The 16,639-nt window shown below is 41.5% G+C and overlaps 7 protein-coding genes across 7 annotated transcripts; 5 read left to right on the top strand and 2 right to left on the bottom strand. All coding sequences in view use genetic code 12, as the record gives it.

The window, feature by feature from the left end:
* Window positions 1–201: 201 nt before the first annotated feature.
* On the top strand, window positions 202–3,383 carry SMX1 (Importin-beta like gene). Its single transcript, XM_001382829.1, has one exon. It carries the CDS (start codon window positions 283–285, stop codon window positions 3,295–3,297), a length of 3,015 nt encoding a protein of 1,004 aa, XP_001382866.2. The 5' UTR covers window positions 202–282; the 3' UTR covers window positions 3,298–3,383.
* A 306-nt stretch (window positions 3,384–3,689) lies between these two features.
* UFD1 (ubiquitin fusion degradation protein I) lies at window positions 3,690–4,842 on the top strand (the record flags this gene model as incomplete). The annotated part of the gene is made up of 1 exon (XM_001382828.1): window positions 3,690–4,842. One exon carries the CDS (start codon window positions 3,754–3,756, stop codon window positions 4,840–4,842), a length of 1,089 nt encoding a protein of 362 aa, XP_001382865.2.
* An 851-nt stretch (window positions 4,843–5,693) lies between these two features.
* MCH2.3 (Monocarboxylate transporter) lies at window positions 5,694–7,322 on the top strand (the record flags this gene model as incomplete). Its single annotated transcript, XM_001382827.1, has 1 exon — window positions 5,694–7,322. The coding sequence occupies one exon, from the start codon at window positions 5,694–5,696 to the stop codon at window positions 7,263–7,265; it is 1,572 nt and encodes a 523-aa protein (XP_001382864.2).
* A 102-nt stretch (window positions 7,323–7,424) lies between these two features.
* On the bottom strand, window positions 7,425–8,235 carry HPT1 (hypoxanthine guanine phosphoribosyltransferase). The gene has a single exon (XM_001382304.1). The coding sequence runs from the start codon at window positions 8,177–8,179 to the stop codon at window positions 7,526–7,528; it is 654 nt and encodes a 217-aa protein (XP_001382341.2). The 5' UTR covers window positions 8,180–8,235; the 3' UTR covers window positions 7,425–7,525.
* Window positions 8,236–9,798: 1,563 nt separating this feature from the next.
* LHS1 (Lumen HSP Seventy) lies at window positions 9,799–12,588 on the top strand (the record flags this gene model as incomplete). Its single annotated transcript, XM_001382826.1, has 1 exon — window positions 9,799–12,588. One exon carries the CDS (start codon window positions 9,799–9,801, stop codon window positions 12,586–12,588), a length of 2,790 nt encoding a protein of 929 aa, XP_001382863.2.
* Window positions 12,589–13,439: 851 nt separating this feature from the next.
* Window positions 13,440–15,041, top strand: PICST_42021 (predicted protein; the record flags this gene model as incomplete). The annotated part of the gene is made up of 1 exon (XM_001382825.1): window positions 13,440–15,041. A coding segment is annotated over one exon (1,602 nt), but the record flags the coding sequence as incomplete, so codon positions are not given.
* Window positions 15,042–15,199: 158 nt separating this feature from the next.
* Window positions 15,200–16,162, bottom strand: PICST_41673 (predicted protein; the record flags this gene model as incomplete). Its single annotated transcript, XM_001382303.1, has 1 exon — window positions 15,200–16,162. One exon carries the CDS (start codon window positions 16,160–16,162, stop codon window positions 15,200–15,202), a length of 963 nt encoding a protein of 320 aa, XP_001382340.1.
* Window positions 16,163–16,639: the final 477 nt, after the last annotated feature.

Here is a 16,639-nt window from a genome sequence, read left to right as displayed (position 1 = left end):
CCTAATTTTTCACAGTACGCACTGAATCACTGAAAAATTCACTAAGCTTAGAATCTGAAAAATTCTTAGAATATCACTATAGCAGTATAACAGACTTTTAGGATTACTATTATCTCGGCTTCTGTTGCTATCTTTGTATACTCTTACACACTGAGATTGATCTTGCTATTATCAGTCGTTCGGCTCTCATCAAATCTATATCCGAAATCGCTAGCACTTCGCTGAAAAATCACCAATTTTTCATTCATATTCAGCACTATACAGCTATAGCATAATTTCACTATGGACAAACCCAGTTTACTCAAGGCTTTGGCCGGCACATTGGATGCAGACTTCCACACCCGTAAACTGAGCGAAAGACAGTTGAACGTCTATGAACAGCAACCTGGCTTCACAGCCTACTTGCTAGAGCTCATTACAGACCCCGAGGCCCAATTGGGCATCCAGATTTCAGCAGCCATCCTCTTCAAAAACAGAGTCATGACCTATTGGTTGACTCCGGAAAACAAGGCTCCCAGTCCGTTGACTATCAGAGACAACGAAAAGCCTCAGATCAAGGAGAAATTGATCCAGACTTTGATAAAGACCTACAAGAACACCCAGCTCAAATTGCAATTGTCTACAGCCTTGCACAATATCTTGAGTTCGGAAAAATGGGATGAAATACTTGCTATCATCAAGAACTTGTTGAACGACCTGTCCAATATCGACCACGTGTACGTTGGCTTGATCTGCTTGTACGAATACACTAAAAACTACAGATGGTCTAGCTTTGAACATGCAAATTCTTCTAATCCAGTGTTGGAAGATGTAGCCAATGAAGTATTCCCACAATTGCAAACTCTTATTCACAATTTGATAAACAGCGACTCAGCTACTGCTGACGAGATGACGTACTTGATAGTGAAGATCTTCAAGTTTACCACTTTCTCATCTTTACCATCGTACTTCTTGAACACGGAAAATTTGGGCAACTGGTGTCAGATCCACATCATGATCATCAACAAGCCATTGCCAGCATCTGTGTTGAACGAGGACTCAATTGAGCTTAGAAACCAGAACCCTAGGATTAAAGCTGTGAAGTGGTGTTTCGGAAACTTGCACCGTTTGTTGAGTCGTCATGGTGGAGGTATCACAACGAAAGATAAAACTAACAACCAGTTTGCTACAGCTTTTTTGGAGAACTTTGTTCCAGTCATCTTGAACGCGTTTTGGAAGATCATCGAAGAGTGGTCCACCAAACAAATCTGGTTGAGTGAATCTTCTTTGTACCATATCATTTCGTTCTTGGAACAGATTGTAGACACGCCAGCCTGGAACTTGATCAATGACAAGATCGATGCTATCATCAAGCACGTTATATTGCCCACATTGAATGCAACAGAAGAAACCATAGAGTTATACGAAGACGATTCTGACGAGTACATCAGAAGATTCTTTGATACCAACCGAGAAAGCAACACGGCAGATGTGGCCTCCATCAACTTCATCTATCGTTTGTCTGTCAAGCGGTTTACTGCCAGCATAAACACCGTGTTAGCCATCGTAAATGATATCTTCAACCGTAGAGCCGGCGATCGTGGCAATGTAGACGTGGCCAAGGAGACTGAAGGTGCATTCAGAGTATTATCTACTCTTTCCCATAAGTTAGACAACAAGAACTCGCCAGTCCACGGACAAGTAGATAAGGTGTTACATACATTCATCTACCCCGAGTTGGCCGAACCTGTTATTGCTTCGACTCCTTGGTTGACAGCTAGAGCCTGTGACACTTTGGCCATGTTTAGACACAATTACAAGGACCAAGAAGTGTTGAGAGACATTTTCCAGGGCGTGGTCAACTGTTTCCAGAAGGAAGACCAGTTTCCCATTCAGCTTACCGCTGTGGATGCCTTGTGCACTTTGGTAGAAGAAGACACCGTAGCTGAACATGTAGGAGAACAGGCTCCTCAGTTAATGGGGACCTTATTGGAGATGTCTAAGAAGTTCGAGAGTGACATTTTGACAAGCGTAATGGAAACATTTGTCGAAAAGTTCGCTAAGAACTTGGAACCATATGCAACAGAGTTGGCCAGAAAGTTGATGGAACAGTTCCTCAGAACGGTATCCGAGTTGATGGAACAACAGTCTGCTGACTATAACAACGTAGACGTGGACAAGGAATACAAAGCAGCAGGTGTATTGGGTACCTTAACTTCGTTGGTGATTGCCATGGGTACTTCTCCTGAAGTGTCTGTAGCCTTGGAAGGAGTATTACTGGAAATGATTATCTTTATTCTCGAGAATGCACAAGTTTCCTTTTTGTGTGAAACCATCGAGATTCTCGAATCATTGATTTTCAGCTCTCGTAACGTTTCTCCTGTCATGTGGAACATTTACCAGGTTGTCATTGATTCATTTGATACATATGCACACGAGTACTTCGACAGTTTCCAGCCGTTCTTCGAAGGTATTATTAACCATGGCTTTACTCAACCTGTAATCACTGTGGAGAGTCCTCAAATCCAGCAATTACTTTCAGTTTGTTTCAAGCTCTTGAAGAGCGACAGCTTGGATCCCGTATTTGCTCACTCTACTTTTGAAATTATGGAGTTGACCATCTTGGCTTTGAACACGAGATTCGTGCCAATCTTGCCTCAGTTTTTACCTGAGATTTTCGAAACCTTCAGTTCATTGGAGAGCCAGGATGCTTTCGATGGCTATATGTTGCACCACTTGTCAATTTTGAGAGTTTTCTTTGCTGCATTCTACGTAGACCCAGTCACGACCATTCAATTCTTGAACGAAAAGGGATTCACGCCAGCCTTGTTCCAGTTATGGATCAAGCACTCAAGTGACTTCCAAAGTGTATATGGATGCAAGTTGCAGATTTTGGCCAGTATTTCCATCATCAGAAGCCAGGCTTTGACCTTGATTCCCGAAGATCTTATTGGCGAAACCGTTGATTTAATGGTAGACAACATTTCCACCTTGCCATCAGCCATCAAGGCCAAAAACGATATCTTGCAAAAAGAAAGCCTGAAACCTTTTGGTAATGCTGGTAATGAAGAAGAAGATGACGAATACAATGCTGCTTACTATGAAGACGAATTGGAGGCAGACGAAGCCGAATTGGAAGCATTGAAGCAAACTCCTATCGACGAAATCAACGTTTTCCAGGTAATTGCTGACAACTTGCAAACCATGATCCATCAGGATCCAGGCAAATACGAGGCATTGTTCGGAGGTGTTAGCGACAACAAGAAGGAGATGCTCCAGCAGATCTTGCACATTGTGCACGAAAAGGCCAAAAACTAGAGCCAAAGAATACGTAGTTTATTTCCTCATACTTCTGTTTAAGCATTTAGCCCTGCTAATAAAAGTCGCATTATAATTTTGCACCCAAAACAACGTGAGAAAATGAGAGACCTTAGTAGCACCGTAAAGGTACAAAAACATAAGCAGCGAAGTTTTGATAAGAAACCATATATGAGTAGGAAGTAGAATTTGACTTTATATAAGATAAAATGGCAGTAATCATTAGGTTGAACATCATTATGAGGGACCTTCCATAGATTTCCAGCACTAGTTGAGTCTCACTGCTAGTTTGGCGGAATCCCACCTGCAGTCCTTAATCTGATGGCAATTTATAAGGCACCAAAATCGCTTAAACAAATCTACAGAACTTCTTCTTAATAGACTTCTCCATAAGATACAAACAATTGGACTTTTTTTAAACTATTTTCACCAAAATACAACCTAAATTACATAGACATGTTTTCAGGCTTTGGTTCGGATCTCTTCCGCGGAAGTCCCTTCGGACCTGTCATGAACAATAACAAGTTTGAGGATTACTTCAGATGTTACCCTATAGCCATGATGGCAGACAATATCCGCAAAGACGACGCCAATTTCGGGGGCAAGATTTTTCTTCCACCCTCAGCATTGAACAAGTTGACGATGTTACATATCCGGTATCCGATGCTTTTTGAGTTGCTGAACGAAGCCCAAGCTGTCAGAACCCATAGTGGTGTCTTGGAATTTGTAGCTGAAGAGGGTAGAGTTTATATTCCCCAATGGATGATGACGACTTTGAAGATTAATCCAGGTGGATTGCTCAAGATAAGCAACTGCGATTTGCCATTGGGACTGTTTGTCAAGATCGAGCCGCAGTCAGTAGATTTTTTGGATATTTCAGACCCCAAAGCTGTTTTGGAGAACGTTTTGAGGAAGTTCTCCACTTTGACAGTAAACGATATCATCGAAATCAACTATAATGATTCCATTTTCGGCATCAAGGTGTTGGACGTCAAACCTAAGTCAGATAGCACGAGTATTTGTGTTGTAGAGACTGACTTGGAGACCGACTTTGCACCTCCGGTAGGCTACGTAGAGCCAGAATACAAGCCCAAAAAAGTAGAATCTTCTTCAGCAAAGCCTATTACACCTTCAAGCGTCAACCGTGGTGTGGGAGCTGCCACAATGGCCAAATCTATAAACTATGCCAACATCGTAGCCAACGCCTCCAAGCCAGGACAGCATTTTGTTGGCTCTGGCCAGAAATTGTCGGGAAAGCCAGCTAATGTTGAAGAGTCAACTAGATCATATACTATTGACGAGTTAGACCCCGACGCACCACCGGCTCCGTTGGATTTGCCCCATAACCAATTATTCTTCGGGTTTCCAGTGGTATTGCCGACTCCTGAAAACACAGATGGGGAAGATCTGTCTGAGGATGCAAAGAAGGCGTTCGGAGGTAGTGGCCAGAGCTTGAGACAAAGTAAGAAACGCAAAGAGAAGAGCTCGACCCACTTACCGTTGAAGAACCATTCACGTAGTCCTGATTATATTGAAATAGATTAGGTCAAATTGAGTTAAAGTCCACAAAATTTAGCCCGTTTTCTGCGGCCGAGAAGCTCGGTTGAACACAAAAAGGATGCTGTCCTTCTATGTTCAATTTGTCCCAACAAACAACGCCTTTTGTATGCTGCCTTTTGAATTGGAACCTGTCGAGGATTATCAGACTCATCAGGCTCAACAGATTCAACAAATACAGAATGGGCCGATCTGATGGAAATGTAACGAAATACGCCAACAGAAAAATTGTTCAACATCTGACCCTGCAATAGTGACGTCAAACAATTCTACATAGCGGACCTACTCACTATGTTGAGAGAATACGTGAGGCTACAATTCTATGGGAATGTAGAGATTTATCATTATACCTTAAAGATCTTAATTTATGGCGGGTTCACGTGATCTACGGAGTTCATCTCCTGGCTATTTGACAAAAGTAACTAAAGGAATAGGGAATAATGTATGTCAATTTGTATGTCAATTGATATCTTCAATTTTCTGTAACAACTAAACAGGCAATTACCATACTCACGTAAGCCAATATAGGTCTAATATTCTGAGGAAGTGTCAATTAGGTGAAGTTCCTTGCACATTTTTGGGATTTATTCGGAACTAAGCTCAAAGATGTTGTGTCCGAACCCCTTTACATACAGTATCTGCTCCAGTCCCAAGAGAGACTGTTGGGTGCAAAATCCACAATTGCGTATAAGAAGGAAAACAACTGCAGAATTTATCATGAAATTTTAGTCAATCTCTATCAAGAACGTCTATCAAGTACGATTTTGGGTTGTAATTCAAACTACTTGTCATACTTGGCGTAATAATTATCATACTGATTGTCCTAGGTAGCAGTAGACATGTCCGAAGCGAAGTTCATGAAAGAGACACTTTCGGTTAATAACTTAATAAACTCCCTGCAACTGTCAATCGAAACAGGTACGAATCCAGCTGCTGATTGTTTAAAGATAAATGTGTTGGATACGATTCCGCAAGCTTCATGCCACAAGACAGATCATCTAAATAGAGTCATTGAGAAGGACGGAGAACATTTCAAAGAAAAGAAGAAAGAACAAACAAGTGTGGATCCCGATGTAAACGGTGGGTATGCTTACGTAGTTCTCTTGTCTGCTGTATTGCTCAACTTCTGCTCTTGGGGTAACAACTCGGGGTTTGGTATCTATTTTGCCTACTACTCTACAAACGATGTGTTTCCCAATGCAGATAAGATGGACTTCGCTGCTATTGGTGGACTCTGTTTTGGATCGGCGATATTGTTTGGTCCCGTAATCAACTATATCAATGGTTTGATAGGTATCAAGAAGACACTTATGGTTGGTAATATCGTCCAGTTCGTTTCCTTGCTTCTCAGCAGTTTCGATTCTACCCATAGATTATGGCAGTTGTATTTGACACAGGCTATGATGCAGTCCGTTGGGGCAGCGTTCATTGGCTTGCCTACTTTCACGGTGTTACCACTTTGGTTCACTAACAAACCAATTCAAGGAAAATACAGAATAAAAGACAGAATGCTTACTCTTTCGCAAGGAGTAGCAACAGCAGGAACTGGTTTCGGAGGATTAGTTTTCAACTTGGCCATGCAGAAAGTTCTTGGAAAGTATGGGTTCAGATGGGCTTTGAGAGTTGAAGGGTTTATTTCCTTGGTTGCTTGTACTTTAGCTATCTTGATGTTAAAGGACAAGAAAATGGCTAAAAAGGTCGAATTCACAATCTTTGACAGGAGCGTCTTCTTTCTGCCAGGATTCCCATTCTATGTTGGTTTCATCTTCTTCGGGTTGCTTGGATACGTTGTCACCTTGTACAGTCTTGCCAACTGGGTCATAGCTTTGGGCTACACTCCTCAACAGGGCTCAATAGTTTCAGCGATGACTTCTGTAGGCATTATCGTTGGAAGACCCATAATAGGATTGATTTGTGACAGATTTGGAGCTGTTACGGTCTCGATCGTAGTATATTTTGTTATGGCAACTTTCGCTCTTGCCATGTGGATTCCCTCCAGAAGCTACGCTGAAGCGCTAGTTTTCGCATTCATTAATGGCGTTTTGTCTGGAACCTTTTTTGTGACAGTTCCAACGATAACCATGCAGACTATCGGGCTTAGGTTCAACAAGCTCAATGTTACGTTTTCCATGGGATTCATAGCAGTAGGTGTTTCTGGAATCTTGTCGCCAATTATTGGGATTGCCCTAAGGAAGCTGGTCATGTCACCTACTCAGTTTGAGTACTGTTCCATTTTCGTGGGTGGTTCGTACATAGTCACCGCTGTGATTTTGGCATTGATGAGAGGGTATTTGATTTCGGTCCGGGAACTCGCCGAACCAGGAATGTCAGACAAGGAGTTCTTTGGAATTCGTCCCAAGTTTGTCCGATACTTGAGAAATGCTTTCAGAATCCAATCAGAACCAGTATAGCTTGTAACTTTTTATTTGTATGTATCAATATCACGAGAATAACAACTACTTCCTGTTACTACTCTCATGCTTCCTAAATATTACTCTCATATTACATTACATCAACACCTTTAAATATTCATGCTACAATCTTCTTTACCTTACATACTACGGTATCGTGCAAGTCATATGTATTAGAATGGCTCTATGTCTAATGTACACAGTTTCACAAAGCAAACTATGAGGTGTATATGTATAGCTTCAGATTCAACTTTGCGAGCTCAGACGTCAGTGGTAGAGGGCAAGAAGACATCATTGTCTTGTTCCATAGCTCTCTTGGTGTGGTACACAATATCAGTGGATTCCCATGGGTAGGCGATCCACACGTCTGGGACCAGTCTGGCAGCGTAGTAGTGGCCGTTCATGATATCTTCTGGTAAATCGGCTCTCTTTGGCTTCTGCTTGTCGTGCAAGACAAAGATACCAAAGGTAGTGTCGTTAGGATCAGCACCCTTAGCCTTTGCCTGTTCGGCGACGTCCTTCTTTAATTCGGAAACTGCATAGTGCAACGTCGTTCTGGTGTCGTCTACTTCGTCGATGATCAAGACGTTCTTGCCTACCAAGTCGATCTTGGACTGGTTGTAGTCGATCCACTGGGTTCTGACCACTTCCGTACCAATCTGTTCTACCTGGTTGCCAATGGCATCCACGTGTTCATAGAGTGATAAAATGATAGCCATGATTCTCACATTAGGTTGACCGGGTTCCTTCAAGAAAGAACGCAACATTCTAGCGGGGATGAAACCGCCTCCACCAATGGCAATGATCAAGTCTGGCTTGAAAGCCTTGATTTTGTCCAGAATCTCTTGACAGAGCTGGTGCACATTGTTGTACGAAATGTACATTTTGGAGGCTTCCACGTCGGCGGCGTCCATTTTAGCGGGTATCGATTGTGTTTCTAGAAGTCGAAAGACTAAAGGGGGAGAAAATGGGATCCCAAGAGGAAGAAGAAAGGAGAGGTTATTTCTGAAAATTTTACCAAGAGTAAAATCCATTTGTAGATGGGCCACCGAGGAAGTCCCGGACCATAACCGAGGGTGTTGCAGCCGTCTGCGAAGAGCTAGTGATACAGAAAATTCACTACGCATCATTTAGATTGGATAATAAAGTCATAGAGTTATAGTTCACAACGTGGATAATGGCATACTACTCTTTCAGAAAGATTGAGAATCATTGACAGCCCTTGTCTATCGCTTCTACTGCTGTCCTTTGCTTTCCCAAGCTATATCCGGTCGCGGCCCCCTCGGGTCGGAGAAGATCTTCGCAATGACAATGAAATCTTGGACTTAGTCAATATATGCAGATCTGTGCATGGGGCCATCATCACCTACTGGCTCCAGCATTCTGTTAGCATACCTTGTGATTCTGCTCAATAAGTTGCAAAGGCTGGTGCCTTCATTCGCCAGAGAAACCACAAACAGACGCGATAAAACAAAAGTTTCTTCTCGAACGTGGCACAGATTGCTATCAACAAAAAGTCCATCGTGGAATACCCTCCGCGGAGGTTCCGTGTGACGTCACTGTCCAGCAATGGTATATCCATACGGTGTTATGGACAGGCGGAAGCGTGTATAGAGTGGTGGACCGAGAAGAGTTAATGGTTGCGAATTAAGTGAATGTAAAGAAGGAAGAATGAGGAACGAAGGCTGGGTATAGTGAGGAGATGAAAGATCCATCAATTGATGCGGATTACCTTTCGCAAAGCAGTAATAGGGTATATCTCGACACTCTATTATAGGGTAATTGTAACGTTTCCAGAACTAGAAGAACTTGGACAACTTCCCAGTCAGTTGTTGAAGGAGTCCCGACGATGGAGCCTGCTTGCGTCTTCTGGAAGCAAAGATACAATTGAGATCAAAGTCAAAGTTGTGTAGATTAAGGTATTAAATGTACCACTTAAAAGAGCGAAAGCCCACCAAATATATATCTATATATACAAATTCCACAGTATTCCAAACAAAACATAGACATCCCATCTAATGACAGAAACCGAATATCAAATACTTGCTTCATCTTCCATTCACTTCATATTGTGTCCAAAAGCGGGCATCTGCAGCCTTTTTTCACTTCAGTAATTTCGCAATGGGTGCAACTTTCGTCCCTTATAAAATAGAATTATTGAAAATTAAGTCACAAAACAATCCTACTTAACCACAAAACACACTGCACAACCAATACTGCACAACTGGAACTTGTCGAAGCTGTAGAAACTCACAGAAACCCACAGAAAACTCTTTCTGCCAAGGACGGCACATACTGGCCACAAGGACTTGAATCTCACATAGGCTACGTCACCCACAAGCAGGCCCAGTTGCAATTGCCTAAACTGGTGCCATTTTGTTAGCGGAGCGCTCCACAAATGCACGTGACTTTTATGAAAATTGAAAAATTCAACAGGCTGTTTGAAATATGGAGTAACAATTCGACCATCTTCTACGTTCTTTACCTTAGTTTCCTTCTTTATATTTCTTTATAGTTCGCAGCGATACTCAAAATGAAACTTGTGTTGTTTTGCTTGTGTCTCGTGACCACGGCCTCGTATGTGGCAGCAGCCATCTTGGGGTTGGACTATGGCCAACAGTACACCAAGGCTGTCTTGCTAGCTCCAGGCATAAACTTCGAGATGGTGCTAACCGACGAGGGTAAAAGGAAAGACTTATCGGGCATCTCACTTAGAGCTGACAAGAACGACATTGAGCGCGTTTATGGTTCCCAGACTGGATCATTGTGTACTCGTTTCCCCCAATCTTGTATATTGGATATCAAACCTTTGTTAGGTAAATCCATTGATGATCCAACGGCAAAGGCATACTTGACTACCCATCACGGCGTTAAGTTTGTTGCAGACGAAACCAGAAACAATGCAATTAAGTTTGACTTGGGATTTGACAACCAAACGTACGTTTTTACTGTCGAGGAAGTGTTGGCAATGGGATTGAACGAAATCAAGTCCAGAGCCTTGGACGACTTGGAAGCTAATCCTGCTGCGGCTACTATAGCTGAGGATGTAGTTATTGCCGTTCCACCTTATGCCAACCAAGCTACAAGACAGGCTTACTTGGATGCTTTGCACTTGGCTGACTTTTCCAACCCCTTGGGCTTGGTCGATGAAGGCTCCACTGTTGCTGTCAATTATTTGTCGAACAGAAAGTTGGAAAAGGCTGACTACAACGATGCCAAGGAATATCACATCGTGTATGACATGGGTGCTGGATCCACTAAAGCAACGTTGTTCTCGTTCTCAGCGTTTAAGAATGGTTCTCTAGTACTTGAATTGGAAGGTATTGGCTATGATGAAGAATTCGGAGGCAAATTATTGTCCAACTCCATCTACGCTGTGATTCTTGAAAAATTCTTAATCCACTTCAACTTGGAAGAAGCCGATGTCACACCTAAAATCGCAGCCAGAATCGCAGAAACAGCCGAAAAGGCTAAGATCATCTTGTCTGCCAACAGCGAATACCACGCTTCTTTGGAGTCTATCTATGACGATAGAGACTTCAAGACTTCTATTACTAGAGGTGAATTTGAAGAAATCAACTCAGACTTGATGGGGCGGATCACTGAGCCTATTTTGTCATCCTTGAAAGACTCAGGTGTTACTCTTGATAATGTCAAGTCGATCATTTTGAACGGTGGCTCTACCAGAGTGCCATTTATTCAGAAACATTTGTCCACTCTAGTTGGTGAAGATAGGATCTCCAAATCCGTAAACACCGACGAAAGTTGTGCCTTGGGTTCAGCTTTAAAGGGCTTGAAGTTGAAAACATCTTTTGAAAAACCAGGTGAAATCAAAGTCATTGAAAAGAACTACAACAATTACGAGTACAGCATTAATGATGAAAGTATTGTAGTATTTGCTAAGGGATCTGGAATCAATGAAAAGTCTAGAGTCAACCTTGGCAAGTTAAACGACACTGTGGCGATCAATTTATATGAAAATGGGTTCTTGTTCAAGTCGTACAATGTAGAAGATTTACTTTCGAAGGCTAAGAAGTTGTCATGCAACTCGAAAGAAACCAAAGAAATTGTTGCAACCTTCAAATTGGACAACAGCAAACTTTTTGACTTGAACAAGTTGGAAATAGAATGTGTTTCACATGAAGATAAGAAGGGATTTCTCGGCAACTTCTTGAAGAAGCAAGTAGCTACTGAAGAAGAAGAGGAGGATATAGTGGAATCTGTAGATGAATCCAACAACTCTTCTTCTACCAACAAGACTGAGAAGGTTGTGACTAAAAGAGCAAAGAAGCCCATCACTATTGTTGTTCCAAAGGCAACGTATCCCCACATCAAGCCTTTGAACAGAACTGCAAAGGAAAGACTTTCTGCCAAGTTGTCCTACTTGAATGCCAGAGATGAACAGAAAATCCAGATGGATCAACTTAGAAACGTTTTGGAAGCAAAGTGCTATGACTTGCGCAACTTTGTTGACGACAAAGAGACAGCCTTGCTTGAGGAAGTAAGCGACGATGTCATTTCTGAACATACAAAGTTTGTCAGTGAAACTATTGAGTGGTTAGAATTTGATAGCGATGATGCTTCAGTTAAGGACATCGAAGATAAGATCAAAGACTTGTCTGACAGAAAACTGAAGTTGGAGGACATTATTTTGATGAGTGAAACCGACTTGTCAATTTCTGGAATTAAGAAATTGTATGAAGATGGAAGCAAGATTGTCATGACCATCCAGTCGCACATGCTTGAGTTTGGAAGTCAAATCAGTGAAATCAGACAGAAGTACGAGAACGCCAGCTTTGATTTCGACAAGGAGAACAACAGAATCAAATTACATTTATTGTCGAAGGGCGAAGACAAGATGATGAGCTTTGACAGGAACTTGGCAGAGTACAAAAAGGATGTCACAACAGTAGGAGATTTGATAGACTTGCCAGAAGAAGAGTTCAACAAGATTCCCAGAAGCGAACTTTATGAGTACCAGAATAAATTGGCCAAGGGTATTATTGAGATGCTTGCCGATATCCTTTCTATTGAAACAAGTCACAATGAGAGAATCAAAATGTTCAACACTAAATACGACCAACTCTTGAAGAGAAGGGAAATCAAGGAACTCAGAAAGAAGTTGAAGGAAGAGCAAGCTGCTGCCAAAGAAGCCAAAGAAGTTGTAGAAGGTGATGAAGAAGAGGAAGGTGGTATCATTGAAGAAGACGACGAAGAATTCTCCAGTGTTCCAGTGGAAACGGCGACTCCATCTTCAGAAACCGAACCAGAACCAGAGGTAGAAGAGAAGGCTGATGGTGATATAGAACACGATGAATTATGAGCGATAATAGATTTGTACAAATTAGTATATCATTAATATAAAAGTTTACAAAATTGAGACAGTTGTGAAGTTATAGTAAATCTTACAAAAGGTATAAAGTTGTGAAAGTGAAGAATTATAATAGCTGCGAAAAATGAAAAATTCACTAGATACTTGATGCCCTTCTAAGACCTGTACACACAGCACTGAACTAATGAACTTAAATTGTCTGGAATTTTCAAAGCTTCAAAAGTCTTCATATAAATACATTCAATATTTCAGGAATAGGCAGGAAAGCAATTAAAGCCTACTAGTAACAAATGAGTGGCCACAGTCGTCGTACAGGCGGGTCTTCGCCGTGGGATTCATTTTCCAGAAGAGATGTGTATGAGCCTAATGGAGCCTCAAACGCTAGAAGAAACCAGAATCAGAATCATAACCAGAATAATAACCAGAATAGACCCCTGGACTATTCCTCTGACCGAAGAGGTGCCAATTCTGGTGCAAAGGCGAATGTTGAAGCATCTTCCAATAATCCTTACGCAAATTCAAGAAGAGACGAGCCAAATTCGAGCAGAAGAGACGAACCTATTCAAACTACTATTTCTGATTCTTCAAACCATATTAACTCATATGGAAGTTTGAGGAGAAATACAGACAAGTCACAACCTGTGGAAATACCAACAATCAATCACGAACCTAGAAGAGACCACCAGCAACATTCCTACGAAAGAGACAGCTATGTGTCTAACAGAGATTCTAGTAACAGGGAATCGAGAGATACTAGAGGTAGAGATAGTGGAGAACTTCCGCAAGTTCCAACTCGAATTGGAAGAGTAGCCAGACCTCAAACATCTGAAAGTCACCCTTATGACCGTAAGAGAGAAAGAGATTCGTATTCTCCGAGATATGAGCCCAGGAAAAATGAACATAGATCTGGAAATCGCGATCGTAGCCCGCGGAGAACAGATTCGTATAGAGGCGACCACAGAGAAAGAGACCATTACCGAGGCCAATATAGAGAACGCAGGGATATCCGAGAGAGAGAAATACCCGACTCACCGTCTTCCAGAGATCTGTCTATGGCGAGAGAAAAACTTACAGAAACAAGTAAAAAGGAAGAGTATTCCAAGAATGAGTTGCAAAAGAAGATAAAAGAATTATCTCAGCAATTGTCTGCTTTGAATGATGTAGAGTCAATTGAAGATAAGACAGTCATAGACTCACGTTGGGGAGTTAAGCCCAAAGGTTTTGAAGAAGTTACAGCGCAAAGAGCAAAGCTTTCTGGATTATTCCCTTTGCCTGGATATCCGAGACCGGTAGATTTCACTAAGTTAGAGGGTATGGTTAAAGACAGATCAAACAACAAGAACGACATCTTGTTTGAAATGTCTCATATTGACCCTGTAGATGCTAAAAGTTCTAGACTTTTGATTCTCCATGGTGTCGACTTTGACAAAATAAACCACTTGAAGGTGGTTGACTACCTTAACAGCTACTTGAAAAAGATAGATATTGAAGAAACTTCTTTATCCAACAACATTGACGACAAAAGAAAAACAAAAGATGACAAGAGTTTGATCGTAGAGTTCCACAATAGTACTTGTTGTACTATTATATCATCGCTAGTAAAACTTCAGCTCAAATTTAATGAGTTCAAGGACGATGCAGAGCTTGCTCATCACGAAGAGGAGACGTTTACAATTAAGTTTGAAAGGCCCAACGAATACGTGGTTCAAACTTTACCTCCTTATACCAAACAAGATGAAGACATAAAAGAGAAAGTAGTTGATTCACCGAGAAAAATTACCCTAAAGTTTTCGCCTGAAACCACTGAAACACAAATAATTACTGAATTGAATCTTTATTCGCCAGTAAGAGCCTTCCAAATGTTCAGAGAAGTTGGTACCAAAGTATCGTTGGGTATGGCATTTGTTGAATTTTTCATTGATCCGGCCTCCTACAAGCACACCGATCAAGTTATTGAAAGACTCCAAGAACTACTTCAAAAGCTTGATCAGTCTCAAATAATCGACGAAGCATTCTTTTCGTGTATTATTCCACACAAAACGAGTATCCAAGATTGCCAAATCAACTTTGATAGTTTGAAACACTTGGTGAGAAACGAGAATGTGTCCACACATCCTAAGCTGAGAGTTATTCAGTTGCTCAATGTTGTTACTCCGAAAGATTTAGTCGAAGATTCCAATTACCAGTTTATATTGAAAGATATTAAAAGAGAAGCTTCACGAATTGGAACTGTGGTATCAATCAAGATTCCCAGACCTGCCAATGAATTCACGCCAGGTTTGGCACAATTCAGTGTTCCTGGTCTAGGCAAAGTGTTCATCGAATTTGAAGACGAAGAAGTGGCTTTTAGAGCTATCATGGAGTTAGCTGGAAGGCTGTATAACGACCGCTGTGTTATCTGTGCTTTCTACAATGTCGACGACTACAGAATGGGATTGTACTAGTTCATCATCATAAAAGTAACCTTCAATAGGCGACTATAAAAGTAATATGTAGGCACCATCAAATGTAATATATACCATCTATAGTCTCTATCATTAAAGTAAAATGGGCCATTATAGTCGAAAACTACGCATATTACTATAGACAGCAGTAATGTTGACTATAGCATGTTTTCCGCGAGAAACTTTTTCAACTCGCGTGGTACCTTGGGATCATAGCCGTGTCTTGAGATCAAGTCGTAGAGTTCCTTGGGGAGTTCTGGAATGAAACTCAAGCTGAGTTTGATTATTTCATTTTCCTCTAGATTAGGAAATGTCCGGAGGATTTTCATTGGTTGCTCGGAGTGGAGCAATGCTGTCCTATTGATGATTAGCTGCGCTACGACAAACAAAATGTTCATATGTGTACCGTAGGCACAAAGAAAGTCCCATAGTTTCAATACTGACTTGAGAGGAGGTGTGCATGCTGAAAGAGTCAATACTGAGGGAAAGGCATAGATCTTAGCTTTCAAGAATTTGCTATCAAGATACTCACTGAGTACGGGATCTATGATTTTGAGCACTACGTCGACTAAGCTGAGTCCCGTATGGACTCCGTCTAAGTTCGGTGTAATATAGAGTGGTATATGGTTCGTGAGCAAACTGTGGAGTATGGCATATGCGTGAGGCTCACTTCTATGACAAGTATAGGCAATAGGAGCTAGCAAAACGTTCAAGCCCTGGACGTAACCCACCGTTGTTTCTGTGGTAATTGCTATGCAGCTGAGAATTCGTATGAGCGTTTCTTCTGACACCTTCGCTTGGAAGTTGCGGTCGTTCTTGAGAGTACGAAAGGTATCGTTTCTAATCTTAGCGTAGACTTCTGGACCTAAAGATTGGGGAATTTGCGAAACAAGACTCAAGTACGAGTCGGTGGTCATATTTGGAACTCTCCAGAGAATGCTCCACACATACGAACGATACGGACATTGGTCGTAGCCTTGTGGAGTAGATAGTCCTTCTATAAGAATCATATACCGTAGTTGAGAAAGACCATTTTCGAGAAATAGTTGCGGAGACGATATGAATTGCTCTATAGAGTCCTTCTTTCTTCCTCGAGGCTGTCTGGGAGAGGTTGCAAGCATCGAAGGAAGGAAAGGGTGAAGAAGAAATGGATAGAGTGGAAAGTAGATAAATCCTGATCTACAGTGAAGTGAATATATTTGGGTTGTTTACATGGAGTGCAGATAGCATCCAAATTGAGCGACCGTAGATCTTGAGCTCTACTTGATTTTGGTGGAGAAAGAACTCTATTGATATCGATAAAGGAAGCAGAATGAAGGCAGATAATTGATGGAAGTCACATACACATCTACATAATCACATAGATTTCTAGTTTTTTTCTAGCTTTTTTGTCCCGTTCTTAACGTACAAGTGTTCCAGATATTCAGCTTCGAAAAAGACTATCGGCTTAAAATGTATCGAAATAAATGTTATTTCAAGCACGAAAACAACTTAGTGATATCCTTTGTTACAGTTGAATAAATCTGTCCCGTCCACCATCTCGCCGAACTCTTGAGTTTCTCGTTCTTCTGATTCTCTTTCTGTATTCCACTGCTCTT

The sequence above is a fragment of the Scheffersomyces stipitis genome, chromosome 2 (assembly GCF_000209165.1).
Source record: "Scheffersomyces stipitis CBS 6054 chromosome 2, complete sequence".
NCBI classification, from domain to species: domain Eukaryota; kingdom Fungi; phylum Ascomycota; class Pichiomycetes; order Serinales; family Debaryomycetaceae; genus Scheffersomyces; species Scheffersomyces stipitis.
This window is presented reverse-complemented; position numbering and strand designations above follow the sequence as displayed.